The sequence below is a fragment of the Mya arenaria genome, chromosome 17 (assembly GCF_026914265.1).
Source record: "Mya arenaria isolate MELC-2E11 chromosome 17, ASM2691426v1".
NCBI classification, from domain to species: Eukaryota; Metazoa; Mollusca; class Bivalvia; order Myida; family Myidae; genus Mya; species Mya arenaria.
Window position 1 is genome coordinate 13,514,891 of NC_069138.1, and position 25,857 is coordinate 13,540,747.

The 25,857-nt window shown below is 35.8% G+C and overlaps 1 protein-coding gene across 4 annotated transcripts in view; it reads left to right on the plus strand.

The window, feature by feature from the left end:
- LOC128224223 (uncharacterized) overlaps positions 1-25,857 on the plus strand; it is a 130,368-nt gene that overhangs the window by 53,305 nt on the left and 51,206 nt on the right. For all 4 annotated transcript variants that reach the window (XM_052934012.1, XM_052934014.1, XM_052934013.1 and 1 more), the window contains 7 exons: positions 11,143-11,286; positions 13,103-13,249; positions 16,599-16,728; positions 19,917-19,987; positions 20,920-21,109; positions 23,038-23,193; positions 24,909-24,998. In XM_052934012.1, coding sequence (XP_052789972.1) covers positions 11,143-11,286; positions 13,103-13,249; positions 16,599-16,728; positions 19,917-19,987; positions 20,920-21,109; positions 23,038-23,193; positions 24,909-24,998 — 928 coding nt within the window. The remainder of the gene's footprint in view (positions 1-11,142; positions 11,287-13,102; positions 13,250-16,598; positions 16,729-19,916; positions 19,988-20,919; positions 21,110-23,037; positions 23,194-24,908; positions 24,999-25,857) is intronic.

Consider the following 25,857-nt stretch of genomic DNA (forward strand, 5'->3'; position numbering starts at 1 on the left):
CGGCCCTGTTCCCATGAAATATCAGTGCCCTGTTTCCATGAAATATCACTGCCCTGTTCCCATGAAATATCACTGCCCAGTTCCCATGAAATATCACTGCAATGTTTCCATGAAATATCACTGCCCTGTTTCCATGAAATATCATTGCCCTGTTTCCATGAAATATCACTGCCCTGTTCCTGTGAAATATCAGTGCCCTTTTTCCATGAAATATCACTGCCCAGTGATCCCACAAAATATCACTGCCCAGTGATCCCACAAAATATCACTGCCCTTTTCCCATAATCATCAATGCCCTGTTCCCATAATCATCAATGCCCTGTTTCCATGAAATATCAACGCCCAGTGTTCCCACAAAATATCACTGCCCTGTTCCCATGAAATATCACTGCCCTGTTCCCATGAAATATCACGGCCCTGTTCCCATGAAATATCAGTGCACTGTTTCCATGAAATACCACTGCCCTGTTTCCATGAAATATCACGGCCCTGTTTCCATGAAATATCACGGCCCCGTTCCCATGAAATATCACTGCCCTGTTTCCATGAAATATCACGGCCCTGTTCCCATGAAATATCACTGCCCTGTTTCCATGAAATATCACGGTCCTGTTCCCATGAAATATCTGTGCACTGTTTCCATGAAATATCAACGCCCAGTGTTCCCACAAAATATCACTGCCCTGTTCCCATGAAATATCACTGCCCTGTTCCCATGAAATATCATGGCCCTGTTCCCATGAAATATCACTGCCCTGTTCCCATGAAATATCACGGCCCTGTTCCCATGAAATATCAGTGCCCTGTTTCCATGAAATATCACGGCCCTGTTCCCATGAAATATCAGTGCACTGAACCCATGGAATAAGAGTGCACTGTACCCATGAAATATGAGTGCACTGTACCCATGAAATATGAGTGCACTGTACCCATGAAATATGAGTGCACTGTACCCATGAAATATGAGTGCACTGTACCCATGAAATATGAGTGCACTGTACCCATGAAATATGAGTGCAATGTACCCATGAAATATGAGTGCACTGTACCCATGAAATATGAGTGCACTGTACCCATGAAATATGAGTGCACAATTTTCAAAACAATTGAGATCAGTTTTGTTATATGACTCATTCGAAGGCACTGATTCTGATTCAAAAAATGTCAAAACAGTCAATCTGTGAGAGTACAGCTTTAAGGTTTTCAACATTTACATAAGCACATTGCAGTAATGCCATAAGTCTAAGCAATCTGGAAACCATCTTAGCATGTACTACCTTCTAAGCAATACTTGTCTGAAGTTTCTTCGAATTTCCAGCTCTTTTGTTGTTGAATCTAGACTTTATTATGAATCACATCAATGTCAAGACGGGGTCGTTTATCCAGGAGACGATGTTAAGTGTCACTATTACATGGTCTGTAATTTCCGGCACATTTACAATTACGTTTTGCAGTCTGGAATGAAGAAAACGCACCGCGGATATTATTATAGCTCAGAATTTTTTATTATGTTCGCTGATGTAAAGTGAATAGTTTTTTCCTGATTGGTTTTTGCTATGAAAAATGTCTGAGGAAAAAAGACAGAGTATTAATAACAAGGTCTTGTGTCGTTTATTGTAATTTTTTTGTAATGCTAGGTGGTATGGCAGAGGACAATTAGGAGATTTTGTGTCATTATTGTTGTTATGATTAAAAGAATCATTGGCATGTCACAATTTCTAGTGATCCTTTACCAAGATCGTTGAAATGATGCCCCTGGGAGTCAAAATTGGCCCCGCCCACTGGGTTAACTTTTTTATTTTATTTACTTATGTAAGGAAAACCTTTAAAACTCTTCTGCTCCAAAACAACAAGTGCTGGAGGTTATTAATTTTGGATGTAGCATTGTCTTGGAGTTGCACTACCAAGATTGTTCAAATTATGCTTCTTATAATTATATAAGGGTCAAAGTTGGCCCTGCCCAAGTGTAACTTGTTTTAAATTGACTTTGTTATGTGAAGAAAATCTTTTACACTCTTCTTCTCCTAAACAACAAGAGCTGTAGGTATTAGAAACTTGGGATGTAGCCTTGTTTAGAGATCCTCTTTCAAGATTGATCAAATTATGCTCCTATAAGGGTTGAAATTGGCCCCACCCAGGAGCTCACACGTTTTACTTTCACATATATAAGGAAAATCTTTTTCTCCAAAAGGTGACGAGAGCTGAAGGGTGGAAATTGGGGATGTAGCATTATTTAGAGGTCCACTTAGTAACCAAGATTGTTCAATTCATGCCCCAAGGGTCAAAATTGGCCCCACCCAGGGGGTAACTTGTTTTACATTGCCTTATGTAAAGAAAATCTAATTTAAAGTAATTTTCTGGAAGACTTTGTTTTGACACTGTATCATTAATTCCTTATGCACTCTAACATATTGACAGTTTTGCCATTTTTTTAAGATTTTTTCTCAGAAACAGCTGTAGTTGGTATCAATGGTGTCAGTTCAATCATTTAAGATAACTCGCAATATGCAACTTCTCAATTGGTTGGAAAATTAAAAAATTGAAATGTTAGTAAGGCTTTTAGCAATAAAATATTTATTTTCGAATGTAAGTATGAAGAACTACGATCTGATTTTTTGTCAGCACCCTTGTAAGCACTGGTTTCCAGCTCATTCAAAGACAAAAATGAAAAAAGTTGTCAAAATGGACAATCTGTGAGATAGCGGCTTTAACCAGGCTATCTCAGATTGCAGCTTTAACCAGGCTATCTCAGATGAATGAAAGTCCGAGCTAAACCACGATGAGAAAGTCCGTACGTCAGAGCTTAGTAATTTGTTGTCATAGACAGGCTGAGTAATGTTCGGAAGACCTGAAGGTCGCCGTGGTTTTAACTTCCTTCCTTTGTAAATGATTATCCTGCAGGGATTTACGGGAGAGGACAAATATTTGTCTTCCAAGAAAGTGCTCTTGTTTGCCGGACTATTGGATCTATCGCGCCTGCTTAAATTGGTCTTAAGTGCTTAGTGGACAAATACTAGGACGTATGTGTCAGTCTAATGAGAACCCTGGACAGATTCTTAAGTTATCTTTTTGAAAACCTCTGACTAAAACACACGCGTACGGCCACTAAATATCGATTAGGTCCTTACTTGGTTTTATTAAGAGTTAAAGCTGTTCATGCATGCATGCTGGCTTAGGTATTGAGGCAGTTCGGGTGAAAGAGTAAGCCCATTTTTTTTCATTTTTGTTTTACAAAATAAAATAATGCTAATGCTAATATGTGCTGAACTAAAAGTTCCTGCTTAGTTTGACTTATTTTCTTGTTATACGACATGATTATCTTTTACATAGTCCAAATTTTTTCCTGCTTCCTGTCTGGCACTTCAAGCAATTTATAATTGGTATTTCTCACCAACTCAAAGGGGCATTTTCATTTTAGTCTGCATAAAATGATAATTCTTGATACACTTGAACACCCTGGCCATTATCCAACAATTTGAAAACCTCGGCCATTATCCAACAATTTGAAAACCTCGGCCATTATCCAACAATTGGAACACCTCGGCCATTATCCAACAATTGGAACACCCTTTATCCAACAATTTGAAAACCTCGGCCATTATCCAACAATTTGAAAACCTCGGCCATTATCCAACAATTGGAACACCTCGGCCATTATCCAACAATTTGAAAACCTCGGCCATTATCCAACAATTGGAACACCTCGGCCATTATCCAACAATTTGAAAACCTCGGCCATTATCCAACAATTGGAACACCTTGGCCATTTTCCAACAATTTGAACACCTTGGCCATTTTCCAATATTTTGAACACCCTTTATCCAACAATTGGAAAACCTCGGCCAATATCCAACAATTGGAACACCTCGGCCATTATCCAACAATTGGAACACCTCGGCCATTATCCAACAATTGGAACACCTCGGCCTTTATCCAACAATTTGAAAACCTCGGCCATTATCCAACAATTGGAACACCTCTGCCATTATCCAACAATTTGAAAACCTCGGCCATTATCCAACAATTTGAAAACCTCGGCCATTATCCAACAATTGGAACACCTCAGCCATTTTCCAACAATTTGAAAACCTCGGCCATTATCCAACTATTGGAACACCTCGGCCTTTATCCAACAATTGGAACACCTCGGCCATTATCCAACAATTGGAACACCTCGGCCTTTATCCAACAATTTGAAAACCTCGGCCATTATCCAACAATTTGAAAACCTCGGCCATTATCCAACAATTGGAACACCTCGGCCATTATCCAACAATTTGAAAACCTCGGCCATTATCCAACAATTGGAACACCTCGGCCATTATCCAACAATTGGAACACCCTTTATCCAACAATTGGAAAACCTCTGCCATTATCCAACTATTGGAACACCTCGGCCTTTATCCAACAATTGGAACACCTCGGCCATTATCCAACAATTGGAACACCTCGGCCTTTATCCAACAATTTGAAAACATGGGCCATTATCCAACAATTTGAAAACCTCGGCCATTATCCAACAATTGGAACACCTCGGCCTTTATCCAACAATTTGAAAACCTCGGCCATTATCCAACAATTTGAAAACCTCGGCCATTATCCAACAATTGGAACAACCTTTATCCAACAATTGGAACACCTCGGCTATTATCCAACTATTGGAACACCTCAGCCATTATCCAACAATTGGAACACCTCGGCCATTATCCAACAATTGGAAAACCTCTGCCTTTATCCAACAATTGGAACACCTCGGCCATTATCCAACAATTGGAACACCTCGGCCATTTTCCAACAATTGGAACACCCTTTATCCAACAATTGGAAAACCTCTGCCATTATCCAACAATTGGAACACCTCGGCCTTTATCCAACAATTTGAAAACCTCGGCCATTATCCAACAATTGGAACACCTAAGCCATTATCCAACAATTGGAACACCCTTGCCATTATCCAACAATTGGAAAACCTCTGCCATTGTCCAATTATTGGAACACCTCGGCCTTTATCCAACAATTGGAACACCCTTTATCCAACAATTGGAACACCCTTGCCATTATCCAACATTTGGAACACCTCAGCCATTATCAAACAATTGGAACACCCTTGCCATTATCCAACAATTGGAAAACCTCTGCCATTATCCAACTATTGGAACACCTCTGCCTTTATCCAACAATTGGAACACCTCTGCCTTTATCCAACATTTGGAACACCTCAGCCATTATCAAACAATTGGAACACCCTTGCCATTATCCAACAATTGGAAAATCTTGGCCATTATCCAACTATTGGAACACCTCGGCCTTTATCCAACAATTGGAACACCTGGGCCATCATCAAACAATTTGAAAAACTCGGCCATTATCCAACAATTGTAAAAAAAAACCTGGCCATCATCCAATAGATATGACCTCGGAAATGATACAGGTCCTTAAAAAAATAATGTCAGTGCCCATATTTGAAAGCGTGTTTTCAAACTTCAAGGGACATATTAAATGTTTTAAGTGGGGAAAAAGTGACATTATATACTCATCCAGGTCCTGAGAGTTTATTTTCAAGTTTTTCCAAAATGTAATCTTGACATGTATCAAAATCATTCATTTCATTCTTATCGTTATATTGAATGGGTGAATACATAGCATAATGATAACTGAGTTAATCACCAGCAACGGTCACATCACAATTTCATATAGCTTAAGTCCTATTTAAGCGGTCTATTCCGAAGCTTGCCATAGCGATTTGATAATTCTCCTGATTTAATTTGCTACATTTTATTGACTTGTTTGTTTTTTGTAAGAAATAAAGTCGGTTATTGTGGTAGCCTTGGTGACTGTCACCAGCATCCTCCTGGTATTGCAATTTTTTTTAACCTTGGCCAAAACTCAAAAACTTTTCAAGAGATTGGAATGAAACTTGGTAAGTATGTTGCGGGAGACAATATTAACATGTACAACAAGTCCCATAACTCATGCTTCAACAATTGATGAGTTATGCCCCTTGTTCTGCTAAATATTTTGCCTGCACTTTCTGGTTCCTGTCTGGCAACTTGGGCAATAAAGAGAATTGTTTTTCTCACAGACTGAGTCACATTCCCATTTCAGTCTGCAAAGCCTGTTGATTGTTAGAGAAATGCATAATTATGTCTGGTGTGGTAGAGAAGATAATGTTCCTAATTTCATTTACTTCATTTTATTATCTCTAATGCTTTTGGAAGAAAAAAAAGTTGTAATGGCCTTGTTGATGATTGACTTCAGCATAAACTGCGTATAAAACCCCGAATTTAACCTTGGCCTGAGAATACAACCTACATTTTCAGCCAATGAAATTGCAGGTAGGCAATCATTAAGTACTAGAATTATATATATAATCATTAAGACTTTACACTTTCGCGTGTGTTTGAATGGTCCACCTTACTGCCACTCATCCGATACACATTTCCAGTGACAGCTTCTTTATCATTCTTAATCATTAAATGTTACTTCATGTCATCTAACTATTACATAATGAATAAACAAATGTTCACTATATTTAAATGAAACTTAATACAGATGTTGCAAGAGACAATATCAACATATACAACTTGGTCATAACTCTGGTTTTATTAGTAACAGAGTTATGCCTTTTGTTTGGCTGAAAATAAAACAGACGTGCTTGGCATTGGCTCTTTGGTACAGGTCTTGTTTACTCAAAGTTTAACCATTCTCAGCTAATAATATGGCTGCTAATGCTCAGATGATAGCCTGAATGTTTGGCAGGGACTCAGTAAAAGATTTTATATGTTGACAATATTTGTTTCAACTGACAATGTGTAAATTTTATGTAGTTTTAATTACAAGCACCAATCAGCAACTGGCAGAAACTCATTTGAATAGAAATTTGTCTCTTTTTTTTTATCTCAATTCAAGCCTAGAAATATTCAATTTCAACAGCCTTTACTAACCCTTTTGGCCAAATAGAGCGTTTCCTGTCAACCGATTTTAATCGTTTTAATGAATAATGGAGCTGTAGTTTGCACTTTCGAGGATGCTAATTTATCATTCATTTGGAACTTGTATTTTGTTTACAATTATCACAAAATATTTTTTTTGAAAAAGAGAAAAAATAGAAAAAATAAGGTAAGTAGGTCTGAAAATCTTTTTTTTATTCTTATTAATCAATTTTTTTCTTCGTAATTCTTCAGTTACCAATAACTTAATATTATTTGCATAGGAGCATCTATACAATCAGTATTAGCATCACTGTAGGTATTGTTTATAGGCAAAAACACTTCATTTTTAACTTTTAAAATAAAAAAAAAATGATAAAAAATATTTCTCAAAGCAATTAAAATTGTTTAGGGTCAAGAAAAAAAAAGGGTAGGTCGGGAAACCTAAAAACAACATTATTATATTTTAGCCATATTAAATGTGGTGTCATTAGAAGCTGCCGATAGATTCACAGGATGTCATTAAATGTCTTTGTCTCTGTTAATGGAGTTGTCTGCAGCAAAACTTGTTTATTTATCAAATATGATATTGGTTACCATGGTAACAGTTTTTCTTAGCAATAATTGTACCATTAGTGCCAGAGTACTGAAGTGTTCAACTGGAAACCGTTGACTGAAATTCAATTATAGGTCTCTCAATTTCAGCAAGAAAATGTATGAAAACTCAATTTTGAATTTGACCTTGAAAATGCACAGAATTTTGATATTTTCACTTGTGGATTAAGATGGGGAATTAAGGCACATCTGGCGTGCAATCTCCCTCAGAAAAGCCATACCGGTATAAAAACATTAATTTTCGAATGGAAATATGAAAATCTGCGATTTGATCTTTTGTCAGCAATCTTTTATCATTGGTTTGCAGATATTTAGGAAAAAAAACAAGTCAAACAAATTTTTTTTTGGTAAAAATAGTATTTCTGTGAAAGTGCAGCTTTAAATGATAAAATTAGATTCCATCCCACAATTTCTATTTTGGAAACATGAGCATAACACACTTAACCGTTTTAGATCAAATATTCCTGAACAATTCTTTTGGTCATTAATTTTGCAACTGCAGTAGTGGCATGGCTTAACTGATGTTTGCATGCATTAAAATAGCAATGGTGCCTTTCAATGGGAAACCTGATATGAAGTGGAACCTTTGAGTGCTTCCCGAGGGGATATTAAATTCTGCACTATTTAAAGCATCGTGGGCAACCAATGGTTAAATTCTTTCGGTATACTTAAAACACACATTGGGAAAATAGACAGACAAAATCTTGGTTATAGATTCATGCATCAGGCAGGGGAGACAACTCTTCCGATGAAATTGCATGTTACAATAAAATACTGTTCAAGAACACTGTACTGTCGGTTTTCTACACAGGCGAGTGGTCTATGTAGCCGTTTAAAATTTATAGTTATCTGGCGGACCGAGTTCAATTGGAACCAGAATTCTTTTTCTACAGGAAAACATTAGTATGAGGGTCCGTGCAATTATGTGTCGGAGTCAGCTTTCCAGAGAAGTTTCCTTGCGGAACCAATAAAACTGCCTCGTAATTAATTCTAATTATTTATAGCCAAACACCCACGGTACACAACAAAGCATAGTGTAGAAGTGTATCGAGCGGGGGGGGGGGGGGGAGTGATCTGGGGGGATTCTCTGACAAAATATTAAAAGGGACTCGGCCGCAGAGTTATTTATTTATGTTTTTTATGAACAAACAGCAACTGGTCGATACTCGTTGGAACAGAATTTCGAAATTCCAAGCCTACAATAATATCATTTTCATTAGCGTTACTACGCTTTTTGCCAATTAGAGCATATAATTCTGTCACACATTTAAATAGTGATTAACGATAGAACTTTTGATGATGTTTTATCAATGCAACTAGCTTTGGTTAACATTTTTACACATTTTTTGTTTTTGATATCTGACCCTTTAAGATGTGACTGAGTCTCTCTCAGCAAATTTTCAATTTTGGCTATCATTTACTCGTGTTATCATGTATGCAAGATCCTGGAATAACTTAACTAGAGGCACATGCTGTTCAAGCATCAGTTCTTATTTTTATGAAAATGGTTAACTGTCAATAGTTGATTTGTAGGGGAGGTGGGAGACGCCACTAAAATTGTCCAACTTTTCACATCAATATGGAAGAAGAGAAAGTATGCAATTTTACATTGTTTTAGACTTCAACTACCCAACGTTTTTCGTAGGGGAGGATCCACTTAACTAAGTTTGAAGCATATTTATTTACAAACATGGTGGTGTGTGCCCTAAGTTTCTCACTCAAAGTCAAGATATCAAATCACTGACCCTTTGATATTTCTTTCAAATCACCGCCACTATCAAAAAGCTCTAAGACTACAGGAACCATTAATTGAAGAGTGTCTTCAAGAATACTTCCGATGTTTGGGATGAAATTTACTATAATGATGAAAAACGAAATTTATAATGTACTCTGTTAAAGACAAATTGCATGCTGTAAGTTGTACTCTTGGAAGAGCCACATTTTTTTATTTACAAATCCTCAAAGACATTTTTGAAGTCCTTGGAGATTTGTTGTCCAGATGTCTTAAATTGCACTCAATGGACAAATGAAATCAGTGGTTTGATTTTAATTTCGGTTTATCAGCAAAGAAATGCCTCATGAAGTGTGCTGAAGTTATGATCATGGAACGTGTCAATATAACAATGTATACTGTATCAACCAAACTCACTGTGATATGTCTTTAAGGACTACATTACAGGGCGGGGATTAACTAGGGATTGGGATCATATAGGGGCAGGGATTAACTAAGGGCAGATTAACTAGGGGTGGGATGGGGATTAAATAGGGGTTGGGATTACCTAGGGGCAGGGATTATATAGGGATGGGGCTTAAATAGGAGCAGGGATTAACTAGAGGTGGAGATTAACTAGGGGTGGGAATTAACTAGAGGTGGGGATTAACTAGGGGTGGGAATTAACTAGAGGTGGGGATTAACTAGGGGTGAGAATAAACTAGTGGTGGGGATTAACTAGGAGTGGGGATTAACTAGGGGTGGGAATTCACTAGGGGTGAGGATTAACTAGGGGTGGGAATTAACCAGGAGTGGGGATTAACTAGGGGTGGGAATTCACTAGGGGTGAGGATAAACTAGGGGTGGGAATTAACTAGGAGTGGGGATTAACTAGGGGTGGGAATTCACTAGGGGTGAGGATAAACTAGGGGTGGAAATTCACGAGGGTTGGGAATTCACTAGGGGTGGGAATTCAAAAGGGGTTGGAGTAAATTAGGGGTGGGAATTAACTAGAGGTTGGGATTAATTTGGGGCTGGATTAATAAGGTGCTGGGAGTAACTAGGGGTGGGGATTAACTAGGGGCGGGGATTAACTAGGGGCAGGGATTAACTAGAGGCAGATTTACTAGAGGCAGGGCGGCATTTACTAGAGGCTGGGAATTCACTAGGGATGGCAGATATGGACACAAGTTTAAAAGGCAAAATATTGTCAGATGTCGAGGTGAACAAAAGTTCAACCGTATGATTTTTTTGGGGGGGGGGCTTGAAGCAATAAGAAGATTGTGCCTCATTTTTACTGTAATTATATCTAATTATGCCTTCCTGTGGTTTTATACTTGCTTGTAGTTCAGTTTCTTAGCTTGACAGTTTTTTCCAGGAAAAATAGCCTAAGGTTTTGAAACATCTTTGCCGTTGTTCGCTTGGCATATATTTTAAGGGAAAAGGTTAAGCAGTTGTCATAGCGTTGGCGTCATATTATTATGAGCAAAACTACACATGCAAAAAATTTAACCTTGGCCTTAATTTTAAGAAACTTTTCAAGGTATTCAAATAAAACTTGGTACACAAGTAACTCGAGAAATTGGAGCATGTACAGAAAGGCCAATAACTCTGTTTTTTTATAATTGTTGAGTTGTCCCCCCTTTTTACTGTAAAAACAGCAGACAAGAGTTGTCTGTCCCGCCATGGTGCTCTTGTCTATTACATGGTGAAAGTTAAATGTTACAATAGTCTGAAACATATACAAATCTTTGAGAAAAAACAATACAGAATAACAAACTAAACCACCATTTGAAATTTTTATGTTACCCAAAATGCTGGGTTCACTGTTTTGAAGTAATTGTATTATTTTGATTCATAAGCAATTATGATCCATCTACATTTCAGTTCCACGAAATGTGAGCTTGCGAAGGTTTTGAACAGACAGACATGTTTCCAGGAGTTGTTATACCACAGGGAAGACACGATAAAACATCTGGAGCAACAACAGCAGAATGGCGACGCTGGCACTAAGCACGATGATCAGACAAGGTAACATTATCTATATCGTCACCAATCACGTTACTTTTTCGATAACAATTTTATAAGGTGGAAAAACACTGACAAAAGAAGGAATTTTTTCATGAGTTATATCCCCCTCGATGGAATTTCAAGAAAAAATGTTTCTTTTATGCTTATCAATGAAATATGAAGTTTTATCAGTGAAAAAACAACAGTGAAAATATCAAACTGATATTTTCACTGCAAAATAAGGAGTGAAAATATCAACTTTCAGAACTACTTTTAAAATCCATTGTAGTTACTTCCCCTTGATCAAAACAGAACACTTCACTTTGAACCAGAAAATGTTGGCAAATAAAACATTTAAAATTTAAAGAAATGTTGCATAAGGTTAAATAAAGATATATTTGGAAATTAACAACTCACCGTTTATTAGAAAAATGGTTATCCTGTTTTTCAAACGTTTTCTTGATCGTGAAGCTGAATGTTCGAACATTTGCTTTCATTCAAATCAAATTACAGACGAAAACAACTGTTCCCACATAAATAGAATGTTATATCATCATTCAAATGTTTTTTGAACTGTTTGTCGTTGTAATACGTAACATGAACTTCCCGGAAAATTCACACAACAATTTACAGATTTACTGATATATTTTTTTACCCCACCCATGCCTCAAATATAATAGTTGTAAAAAAACTAGCATGGTCCTCATCATTACCTGGAAATCGACTTGTCATCAAGCAAAACAAACTGGTCTCTGACAGTAAGATGTCTGACTATCCATGTACATGTATCATGAAACACACTCTAAAACTAAGAAAAATGTTTTATATCCAATGATTATCTGCAATTGTTTTGTTGACACATTCAACCTTTTTAAATGTTCATTCAATAAATGGTGGCGTAGTAATTTGGTTATGTATTCATGCCTAGCTTAAAGTAAAAGTGTTTTCGTTTATTTTATGGAACATGTTTGCACTAATAAAACTTCATTGATTTCTGTTCATAAATTCTTTGCACTTAACAATGAGCGAATAATTAACTATAAAAAAGAATATCAGAGAACTTTTTCTCAACAAACCGGAAAAGGAAAATTTACGGCTACGTCATCTGCTATTATATATAGAATTTGCCCGAGGGGCGTCCCACCGTTTACACCATGAAAAACACCCTTTTCAAAAAAGGGGGTAATTAAGAAAATAAATCAAAATACTAATAAAACTCTGAAAATAAGCATAAAAGAAGCAGAAAATTTGTTTATTTCAGTGAAGAATTGTATTTTATTTCACTTGTGATCATAGAAATACTATATTTTCACTCGTGGCTTTACCACTCGTGAAAATACGTTTTTCTATGACACTCGTGAAATAAAATATGATCTTACACTGAAATAAACAAATACCCCTTATCTCTTTTTTAATAAATTCCAGAACTTGATTTGATTTTATGTTGTTTTTTTGCTTTTTTTCTTTGGAAAGTTTCAATATATATAACAACAACACAAAGTATACAAAAAGTAAATGGGTTAGGCGCACTAGTTCTGTACAACAGTTATAAGTAGCATCTCCCCCACAATGTTTTGAACAACTGATTGTTGAAGGTAGATGGGGAAGATTACTGACTCATAGCTCAGACTTAACAATTTTTGATCTATGGGGCTTGATAAAAATGAGGAAAAAAATAATATGAATTTAGTTGAAGTTTGGAAAGATAAGATAATTATAATAAGGCTGGCGTTGCTACAGTCTAGATTTGGATGCTGTCAATGGACAGTTTAGCTTTGGATGTATTTTAAAAATTATGTCGTCTGCTCCAAAATATATTTATGATTTTCTTTTCCAGGTGCAATAAGAAAGGTGGGAAGTTTGACCAGGATTTTCAGGAGAGGGTTCGCGTGCTGCAGAATCAGAACCGCTTTCTCAACGAGGAAGTGCGCAAACTGTCACGCCTTCGATCGCAAGATCAGGGCATGTACCAGGAACAAGTCCTGTAAGTAGCCATATTCTTGAAGCTGCACTCTCACAGATTGACTGTTTTGATAACTTTTTTATTTTTGTCTTGGAATGAGCCATTTTTTGCGTAATGTTTAGAAAACCTGTGAGTGATATAAGAATGCTGACGAAAGATCAAAATGCAAATTGTGTATTAATGTTTGAAATTAAATGTTTTATGGCTAAAAGTGTTACTAATGCTTTAAGAAAAAGAAGTTTTTCGGCATAAAACATTTTGAATGTAAATATGAAATCCTGCTATTTGATCTTTTGTTGTCAGCAGTCTTATATCACTTGTTTCAAGACATTAACACAAAAATTTCTAAGACAAAAAATAAAAAAAGTTGCCAAAACGGTCAATCTGTGAGAGTGCAGCTTTAAGGAAATGGTTATGTATTTGTATGCATTTAATTTTTATTAGTGAGCTCCAAAATCAAATCTGTTTACTAAATGAAGAAATGTGCCTTTAATTCACGGCCTGTAAACGCCAGCTCCACCACTTTACGGTGGTGCAAAGAAAAAGAGCTGTCGACACTTCCGTGGTGGAGCTGTGTCCTATGTTTACATGAACAAACGTGAGTATGAATTATATTTTATTTGATAATTTCATTTAACGGACATATTTCGAAAATTGGAGAATGTGGTACCGTGTAAGAACACTTCTACTGTAGGCTGGTTACTATGTCGTTTCAATATTGTGCAAACTGTGGTGCCAGGAGCTTTTCTCCCGAATCAGACTTGTGTATATTTTGAGATCTGATTGCATAGCAAGTACATTTCGGTGCTTACACACCCCGTAAGAACATTCTCACGTATGCAAACATAACTGTTATGTATAGTACCTATGCCGGAACACAACAAAACTAATAAGCACTTCTTAAAAAGGAAAAATGCACATATTTATAAAAGTGGTGGCGCTGTTGCCCTAGTGGTGGCACTGTCGAGTAGTGGTGGCGCTATTGAGTATGTTTTGCTCTTTCCGCAAGTAGTATGCATAACCAGCATAATGTTCAATGAATGATAGCAACTTAAGTATTTATTCCAAAAGTGTTAACTTTTTATATTACTTCATATGCAAAACATACTCGATAGCGCCAAAACTGGCACCCCTTCAATTGCATGTACCTGGATCAAAATCTGTAAGTATTATTCTAATCATGAGGGGATGCAGACATATTTGAAATTGAATCATGTTCTCCGGCGGTGTCGTTGTCTGCTTCAATGTCTCACTTTATTGTCCATTTTCTTACTATAGTATAATATTTATTCCCTCTAAGTAAAGTATTTATTTTTTTATCCAATCTATACCAAACTTGGTGGCAATTTAAATGTCCTTAGTATGTCATGAGTAATAAGTTCACATTTAAGTTATAATGACCCTATAATAGTCAAAATTTGACCCAATTGTCATAGTCTGCTCTCTCAATTGCGCATTTCTTATCCCGTCTTTACCAAACTTGGTAGGAATGTAAGTGGGCATAATATATCTTGAGTAATAAGCTAGCTTTTGAGTCCTTGATTAGACAAAATTTCACCAAATTGACCTAGTCTGCTCTCCTAATTGCACATTACTCATTCAGTCTTCACCAAACTTGGTAGCAATGTTAACAGGCATTATATATAAGTTAAAACTTTGTCATTACAACATTATATTAATCACTCTCATTGACACAATATTAAGTGAGAGTGTGCTCTTGTGATGTGGGGGAAACCGGAGTACCTGGAGGAAACCCATTTGTCCGGCTTGGTGACTTCAAACGAAACTCACATGTGCCTATTGGGTTTAATGGGCATGATATATCTTCTATAATAAATTAGCTTTTGAGTTATAATGGCCCTTGAATAGTCAAAATATGACCAAATTGACCTTGTCTGCTCTCTGACTAGTGCTTTTCTTATCCAATTTAGACCAAACTTGGTAGCAATGTTAGTGGGCATTATATATCACAACAAAGTTTGTTCCTGAGTTATATAATTATGGCTCTTGAATGATCAAAATTTGACCAAGTACACATAGTTCGCTCTCTGACTTGAGCATTTCTTTTCAAGTCTTTATCAAACTTTGTTACAATGTTTGTAGACATAATATCGCAACTTAATTAGATAACCAGAAAAAAAGTGAAGTACTGTTATATTTTTAATAGCCTCAGTGTCATCTTATTAGCGTCATTGTCATAAACTTGAACCTCTCAAAACACATTCAAGGTGATTACTAATGAAACTTGGTACACATGCTGCTGGAAACAAACGCATGTAACCCCATTATATCTTACCTGAATTTTTTTTTTAATAAACAGGTGGAAAAAAATAATAAAAATGTTGGCTTTCGCTCCATGGCGCTCTTCTTTACCATATGCTAAAAAAAAATGACAGTTCAAAATTTATCATTATGTCTCTTTTCCAAGAGGATAACAAATAATCATGAAAAAACAAAGAGATTACAGTAAATATTCTTGATGACGTAAATGTATAAAAGCATATATTATCGCGACATCACATGTTTGTTCTTAGAATGGATTAAGTACTGATTTCCCTCGAGTAGCAACAAATTTCTGTTATAATGAGATTGCATGAGGTTTGCTCATTTCGAACTTGATTAACGTTAGGAAACAGAGCTTTCATCAATTAAAGGAAAAGCTGTTACAGAAGAGCAGTTAACACAATCAGAGGTGAAAGTGTTAGGTTGAATTATTCTTGTGTTGTCTTTGAATGTTTCTTTGGAGCCTGATTATGTTGGGGAAATTTATCTGTTTGTATCAAGTAAGTGATGAGCCGATTTACTTCTTCTGATTGATTATTTTTGGCATAATTTGTTCTCTGATTGTTTTCAGTGGTCATAATTATATTTTGACTAATGAGATGGAAGTGTTTTTTTTCTAATCTGCCGCATATTTGTTTTGGTAATCAGCAGTCAGCCATTGGGAATTTTTACTGGGCTAGTCGCAAACAGAGGCTGGGCCAGTTGACAAAATATAATTTTGACCACTAAACTTTGTAGTCGGTTATAAGCCTTCATTCACCAGAATGATTGGTCATGGTATGCATTAAACAATTTCTTTTGGTATATACATAGAGGATAAATGTTTTTTCAGTGTAAGATTGCAATATATTTCACCTATTGACCAAAAGTTATATCTCATGAGTGGCGTTGACGTTGTTGAGATAATGGCCAAATTTCAGTTTTACACCAGTGAATGTTATACTGAAGTATTTTACTTCGCTGTGGTCAAGGTTAAAAGTTAATACAAACATTTATATAATTGTGACCAATGTGGTCAGTAATGGTCAGCCTTTTCTCCTAAACCTAATTTCCCTCAAATATTTATCATAAAAAATATGATTTTCAGGAAACAGCAGAGTCTTGAAGCAGACATAGACCAATGGAAGATGGATTACGTAAGCCTGATCCAGTCCAGTATCCGGCATCCAGATGAAACAGCAGAGGACGTACAGCTGTGTTTGTACGGAGGAGACAAGGTATACATTTAAAGATAAGATTTTTCACATGGATAAGATACACAGTCAAACCTGTATTAAGTGGCCACCTTATGGAAAAGGTCAAAATGGCTGCTTAAGACAGGTGGCCATATAGTTCAGGTTGAAAATTTGTGCCACTTAAGCTTTATACTCATAGACATCATAATGCCTTCTAAATAAGTTAGCTCCCCATAGATAAGTAAATAGAAGTTGGATTACAGGAGCCTTTTCCAGTGCCATTTTCAGCATCCGCATGAGAGTGCAGAGGATGTACAGCTGTTTGTACACAAAAGACAAGGGATGCTCTTAGAGATTAGCTAGGGTCTCAAAGATAGGTTTGTGGTAGATAGTTTATGTCAGTCCAGTCCAGTCCAGTATGAAGTATGGAGGATGTCCAGCTGTCCAGCTCCTTGTAGATACACTAGTTCCTCATAGATTAGTCTGTGAAAGATGTAATATGTAAGTCTGATCCAGTCCAGTATAAACTATTGAGGATGTCCAGCTCCTTGTATATAAACTGGTTCCCCATAGATCCAGTCCAGTATAAACTATGGAGGATGTCCAGCTCCTTGTATATAAGCTGGTTCCCCATAGATAAGTCAGTGGAAGATGGAGTATGTAAGTCTGATCCAGTCCAGTATAAACTATGGAGGATGTCCAGCTCCTTGTATATAAGCTGGTTCCCCATAGATAAGTCAGTGGAAGATGGAGTATGTAAGTCTGATCCAGTCCAGTATAAACTATTGAGGATGTCCAGCTCCTTGTATATAAACTGGTTCCCCATAGATCCAGTCCAGTATAAACTATGGAGGATGTCCAGCTCCTTGTATATAAGCTGGTTCCCCATAGATAAGTCAGTGGAAGATGGAATATGTAAGTCTGATCCAGTCCAGTATAAACCATGGAGGATGTCCAGCTCTTTGTATATAAGCTGGTTCCCCATAGATAAGTCTGTGGAAGATGGAATATGTAAGTCTGGTCCAGTCCAGTATAAACTATGGAGGATGCCCAGCTCCTTGTATATAAGCTGGTTCCCCATAAATAAGTCAGTGGAAGATGGAATATGTAAGTCTGGTTCAGTCCAGTATAAACTATGGAGGATGTCCAGCTCCTTGTATATAAGCTGGTTCCCCGTAGATAAGTCAGTGGAAGATGGAATATGTAAGACTGATCCAGTCCAGTATAAACTATGGAGGATGTCTAGCTCCTTGTATATAAGCTGGTTCCCCATAGATAAGTCAGTGGAAGATGGAGTATGTAAGCCTGATGCAGTCCAGTATAAACTATGGAGGATGTCCAGCTCCTTGTATATAAGCTGGTTCCCCATAGATAAGTCAGTGGAAGATGGAGTATGTAAGCCTGATCCAGTCCAGTATAAACTATGGAGGACCATGGATTTAGTTCTTTCTTTTCAATAAAGCAGTACCAGATAGATTAGGTATTACCTCATAGTCAAATGGAAGATTAATTATTTGAGCCTGATCCAGTAGTGTATTGGGCATCCAAATGAAACTATGGAGGACATGCAGCTGTGGTTTTTTGGTGTAGACAAGATAACCTTCCTCTTAGTCGAAGGACTACCTCCTCATAGATAAGGCAGGAAGAACCTTTAAGATAAGGCAGTTACTCATAGATAAGATACTTCCTCATAGGTAAGGAACTTCCTCATAGGTAAGGTATTTCCTTATAGATTATTTTCCTTTCTCATACATAATGTTCTTCCTTATGGGTCAGGTACTTCCCTATAGAAAGGATACTTCCTTATAGATAATGTAGGCCCTCTTAGATAAGGTTTTTCTGTATAGGTAAGGTACTTCCTCCTACATAACATAGGTCCTCAAAGATAAGATACTTCCTCATAGGTAAGGTATCTCCTAATAGGAAATGTAGATCCTAATAGATAAGATACTTCTTCATAGGTAAGGTATCTCCTAATAGGAAATGTAGATCCTAATAGATAAGATACTTCTTCATAGGTCAGGTATCTCCTAATAGGAAATGTAGATCCTAATAGATAAGATACTTCCTCATAGGTCAGGTATCTCCTAATAGGAAATGTAGATCCTAATAGATAAGATACTTCCTCATAGGTAAGGTATCTCCTAATAGGAAATGTAGATCCTAATAGATAAGATACTTCTTCATAGGTAAGGTATCTCCTAATAGGAAATGTAGATCCTCATAGATAAGATACTTCTTCATAGGTAAGGTATCTCCTAATAGGAAATGTAGATCCTAATAGATAAGATACTTCTTCATAGGTAAGGTATGTCCTAATAGGAAATGTAGATCCTAATAGATAAGATACTTCGTCATAGGTAAGGTATCTCCTAATAGGAAATGTAGATCCTAATAGATAAGATACTTCTTCATAGGTAAGGTATCTCCTAATAGGAAATGTAGATCCTCATAGATAATATACTTCTTCATAGGTAAGGTATCTCCTAATAGGAAATGTAGATCCTAATAGATAAGATACTTCTTCATAGGTAAGGTATCTCCTAATAGGAAATGTAGATCCTAATAGATAAGATACTTCTTCATAGGTAAGGTATCTCCTAATAGGAAATGTAGATCCTAATAGATAAGATACTTCTTCATACATGTGTAGGTAAGGTACTTCCTCATAGGTAAAGTAGTTCCTCATGTATAAGATACTTCCTCATAGGTAAGGTACTTCCTCATAGATAACATAGGTCCTCATGGATGAGACTCTTTCTCATAGATTATGTAGGTCCTCATAGATAGGGCTCTTCCCCATAGGTAAGGTAATACCTCCTAGATAATGTAGATCCTCATGGATAAGGCTCTCTCTCATAGGTTAGGTAATACCTCCTAGGTAATGTTGGTTTTCATGGATAAGGTACTTCCTCATAGATAATGTTGGGCCTCATAGATAAAATGTATCAACATAGTCAGTAGGTACATACCATAGTTAAGATTCTTCCCCATAAATGAGGTATTTCCTCATAGATATAAATAAATTCCCATAAATGTCATAATAACAGATACAGTACTTCCTCATAGTTGAGGTGACTTCTCTTAGATAAGGTACCTCCACACAGCTTGGAGACTTTCCAATAGAGGTCATTTATTGGACTTTTCAAATGAAAGATACTTTCTCAGTTGAATATTCATAGAATTTTTTAACGCAAAATAACCATTTTTCGCGTGTTGTTGTTTTACAGCACAAGAAGAGAGTGCAGTCCCTTTTGGAAGAGGCCAGAAAGATCAACCCCCGACTGCCAACATATGACAGGTATAAATCATCGAATTTCAACAGAACCATGAATTGTTTCAATTTTAAGGTTACACAAATTTGGATCACCTTGGCCTTTTACCATCGAATAATCAAACTCAGATGTATTTGGACAGTTTAAAAAGTCAGTTATCTTAACATTTAATTCGTTGCAAGTGGATTGTGTAGTAATTTCAATGTAGCAGTTAAACTTAATGACTTTACTTTTGGAAATCTTAAATATTTATGCAATTATACATTTAACTGGCAATCAGTATAAACTTAGTAATACAAAATACATGTTGAAACACTACAATTAATTAATACTTTTATCTTAAATTGTATGAACTACATCTACGTACTGATGTACCAGCATACATCCGTCAGGTTGTTTTCGATGGAAAATGACCGGGGAGTTCCTAGTGAGGTTACACATTGTTCTCTGACTGTGTATAAAGTTCAGCCAACAATGAAGTACATGTAGATGGCTATGTTTTCAAGCATGTACTCAACACGGTACTACTTTTTCACTATATGTGTACATAGCTAACGCACCAACATGTGTGCTCAAATGTAAAGCTATATGTGGAATACAATGTGTATTCATACATGTTTTTCAGCTTGACCAACAATGAAGTACATGTGGACGACTATTGATTCAAACACGCATTACAAACAAGGGACTACTTTATACTCCTTGTGTTTATAGTTAACACACCAATGTATGTGCTCAAATGTGTTGCTATATGGGTAATAAAATGTGTATTTATGTGGGGGGGTTTTCCAGCTTGGCCAACAATGCAGTACATGTTGATGGCTATGGATGCAAGCACGTTAACACGAACACTGGACTACTTCTCTTCTACTTGTTTACATAGCTAAAACACCAATATGTGTACTCATATTTGTTGCTATATGTGTAATTCAATGTGTTTTTTATGTGTGTTTTTCAGCTTGGCCAACAATGAAGTACATGTGGATGGCTATGGATTCAAACACGTTTATACAAACACAGGACTACTTCTCCACTACTTGTGCACAGAACTGACTCATCACTACCTCATACAAGCTGGGGTGTATGAAGAACATCAGAAGAGATGGACGATATTTATGAGACAGCATGGGAAAGACCCTGTGAAAAGTGTATGTATCTAAATTTTGCATGTGTGCTGAATTCATAAAACATCTTAGGTCATTTCTTACAGATATACTCTTACTCCCAAATAATATGTACCGCAATTAATACAATTGTTTTAATTTACCGAAAAGGATGAATAAATATCGAAACCATGTTTCTTATGAAGGATACTGTGTTTAATTTGAAAGAAAGGGGCAGAAAACATGGTATTTCTACCTTATGAGATGATAGTTGATCACTGTAAATCATTTAGGACTGGCCAGTCATTTAATATTTGTGCGTTTTCATCTTTTAAATACATGGTTGCACTCTTGTTATCAGTAATCAATATTTTCTATAAATGCATTATTTAGTAAATAGTTAAAGGTTTATCACTTAAAATCTATATTTGTTATGCATGTATAATTATGTATTGATTTTAAATACGAGTGTCACTTTAAATGAAGTCAATTTCCTAAAATTTTCTTTATCAATTTAAAAAAGTATATGTGTTTTAACATAAAAGTCTGTATTTTCGATCAATGAAAATAAATTATATCACATATATTTAAGTAATTATACCATATGATAAGTGAGATTCTTAACTTAAGAAAATGTCTTAGGTTAGGAAATGACTTAAGACGTTTTACGAATACCAGCCCTGTTTAACAAATAAAATAAATCATGGTATTGTCATAGCTTTGGGGTCTGCAAAGTCAGCTTCCTTAAAGCCATCGGTCAAAAGCTCTAACTGTTGCTATAATTTTTAAAAAACTGATAAAGATCTTCACATAAATCCATATTTTAATTATTTTCCTGTGACCATTATATGCTCATATTAAGCAAGGCCCTATCTGGCTGTAAAAATCACCCAGTTTTGCCTCTTTTTTATAGAAACAACAAGAAATAAAGAACTGCATAAGCATACCATGCACATCTTTTGTTAAGATCAGTTTGTAGCTGTTTTAGCGTTTGTAAGATGATTTTTTTATGCATCATCATAGTCTTGTCATGTTTGATGGTATTGTTAATGTCTTGTATGAACATTCATGAAAATCAAGGCTTATTAAGGCATTTTTTGTTCTACAATAAATAGTTTGTAGCCAAGCCTTCTATGGAAAATAAACTGAAGACAAAAATTTGAATGATACTCAATTTTCATTGGTCCGAAAGTAAGTGCAAAGACTAATGTATTCAACTGAGTCTAAACTTCATAATAAAAAATTTCTTAGGATACAGAGAAATATCCACATGACTTAATTATCTTGGAATGAAATGTCAACAGTCGGAGAAAAAATGAAGAGATATCTGCTTAGACAGTAACAAATGGCACTCGTGCTAATGTCCTGGTCTCCAGAGTTATTCTGGGACATTTTTGACAGAAGGTTTCCATTAAGAACTGAGTGTTAGAGTGGTGTTCAATATTGGATTGTGCAGTTTTCTGAGAAGAGTTTGGTTATTATACTCGGATGGTCTTTATACGCAGTTAGCTCTTGTGAACTTGAACAAATCTTTGACACTATGTATTTTGTATGACCTGAATTGAGGCCAACTGAAAAGATAAAAAAAAAGATGAAAAAAAAGAAGATTTCATTAGAAATTTAAAAATGTTTTGTAATAGGATATTACAACATAAGACTTTTGTCAGTAGCCTTCATTCCCTGCCAACGAGATTGCCTGTCAGTCTTCAAGAAGAACCACGTTTTATCGTTAAGAATTGCAGATTTATAACTTATAATAGTAATTACATTTAAATTTGGTTACTTGTCTGGTGAAAAAATGTTATACTTATCTAACTCAGTTAAAAAATATTGTGTAAAATCATTCTATTAATTGTAAGCTTATCAATTGAATATAGAATGTCATCCCATCTCTATTATAATTAACACTCTGAAACAATTTGGAATTAGAAAAATAAAACATTTTCTGAACTATTCATTATTAAATTTTGCAGCTTCCCGAGTTGAAGACATTGTGTCGAGCGGGCATCCCGGACCGATTTCGCAAACAGGTCTGGCGTCAACTTGTCAGATACAGGGTGCGAGATCTCATCAGAGAAAAGGGAGATTACTATTACCGTAACCTTTGTAACCTGCTACCAGAATCTCCAGTAAGTTATCTGCCTTTGTAAAAATATTTTTTTTATGAATTTCTGCTATGACATGATCACTTGATTTTTTAGTAAAATATTGTTAAACCTCAAAGGTCTGTAAGACATTTATGATTTCATCAAAGTTTGTTTGAAAGAAAATATAAAGAAGATGAAGATGATCCTTTGTTGATAGTTAAAAATCTATGTTTGTTGTTTATTGAATAAGCAGATTGTTTTATAAAAGCTGTACTTTCACAGAATGACAGTTTTGCCCTTTTTTTAAGTTTTTGTCTCAGAATTTTGATACCTGAATGCCTTCAATTTAGTCATATAAGATAACTTGCAATATAAATGGGTCACTTAACTGTTTGGGGAACTGCCGAAATTTTCATTTTTCTTAAAGTGTTAGTCATGTTTTTAGCCATAATACAGCAAGTTTCGAACTTAAATATAAAAAGCTGTGATCTGATATGTTTTCAGCAGTCTTCAGTATCACTGGCCCCAATTTCTCGAAACTTCTTAAGTTTAACATGCTTAAGTAGCTTATTTCAATAAGGCAAAATACATACTTAAATTGGAATTTGATCAATGAAAAATGGTTAATGGTGATTATCATTATGATAATTCCTATCTAAAGTATAAAAACTCTTAAAGAAGTAAATATTACGCAAACTATTGAAAGACAAAAATAGTGAGCTTAGCTTAATCCTGTTGTAAGGGACTTAAGAAGTTTCGAGAAATTTGGGCCTGGTTTCCAGCCATTATGCAAAAAATGTCTCATTCCAAGAAAAACATGAAAAAGTTGTCAAAACGGTCAAGTCAAAATGTGAGAGTGCAGCTTTATATAAAAAAAGAGTTTCTATTAATATCACATTTTTTTTATGAAAGCTAGTGTTTTAGCATCTCCCATTATACTGCTAAAAGTAAAATAAGAGAGTATAAGAAGAAGGAACAATTGTTTTTTTTATTGATAAATAATATATCAGCATTGCCATATACATTTCACTTACAGCTTTCGATCTGATTCCAGAAGCTTTGGTTCCCATCGAAAATTTGCGATGACATTTTTTATTTAAATATTTAAAACATTGCGCTGATTGTTCAGAAGTTTGATAAAAGAAACAACATCCTTGTTTACTTTTAACCGTGAAATATTTCATTACGTGCTCATATATTTAAATATATAGTACAGCTAAAACAATTCTTCTCAGAAGTACAGCAGATCAAAAGTGTAATCATTAAACTTCCAGAGCAGTAACGATTTTAAAGTTAACAACGGTGCCTTTAACATTGTCATTAACTTTAACAAAGCTCTGAACAATTGGCCCATTGTCTAATACATTTCATTTCCAGCTTGCAGCCTGCTACTGGAAGCTAGTTCTCCTTAGGCCTAAAAAACTATATTTTGAAATAGGTGCCAGCCCTACCGTTTTTAAAGTCAGTCGGTGAAAAACAATTAAAAAAAATAAAACAAGTGTGTGTTTTAATATGTTGATTAAAGTCTTTAAAGCTTTAAACAGAAGGTTCCTTTTACACCATTCTCCAGTGATAACAAAAACGTTATAACACAAAGCCAAATAAAAATTATAATGAAAAAGCCTACCTACCTGTTTTTGAAAAGAATGTTTACCAAACCAAACTTTTGGGGGGGGGGGGGGGGCCTTATGGTTTTTCAGAGACACTTTTTTTTTTTTTTAAATATATAAAGATTTTCTTTTGCGTTTCGCTTTCAGCTTGCGGCCTGCTACCGGAAGCAAGTTTCTCTTGACCTGATGAGGACTATGCCCAGCAATGTCAAGTTCACAACCGTTGGTTCCAAGGGGGTATGTTAAAAAAATCTTAGTTTAAACTTAATATATTTTACAACAATTTTAAAGAAAGTTATTGACTAATGCCAACTCACTATTTTTGGCTTGATTTTGTGGGGTAACCATTGTACCTCGAGAAAACCCTCTTGTCTGAGGCTTGCATTGTTTCCAAAATCTGAATTCAACTGAAATCTCACTTTCAACTCATTTTACCACACAGAAGCAAAGTATGATTTAAACCTTACATGTTTTTATACTTTTTTAAAACATATTTTCTCATAGAATGTGTTGATAAAAATATGTTTTCAATATTTCAAAGAAAACTTTCGAGTGTAAAATATATACTTTAGTAATTGTCCAAGGAAAATAACTCGTACGATGTTTTTTATGCAAAATATTATTCAAAATAGGAAATATGGGGTGCGTGTGACTCCTTGATTCACTGAAAGGGGCTTGCATCTGTTTATGGGTGCTCTTGTGACACATATTTTGTATATACTAATTTATTTAAGCTTGATTGTGACGTAAGTGACTCTCGAGTCTGTTTCCTGGGCAGAAACCAGATCTGTGTCCTTATTATACCCCCACAAACGAAGTTTGAGGGGGTATATAGGAGTGAGCTTGTTGGTCGGTCGGTCGGTCGGTCTGTTGGTCGGTCTGTCTGTCGGTCGGTCGATCGGTCGGTCTGTCGGTTTTCATGGTTTCCGGACGATAACTCATGAAAGGCTTGACAGATTTGAACAATTTTTGGTACACAGGTGTAACATCAGAAGATACAGGTCAAGTTCGATATTGGGGCTGGTTGGGCCAAGGTCAAGGTCACTGTTACTAAAAATAGAAAAACGGTTTCCGGACGATAACTCATGAAAGGCTT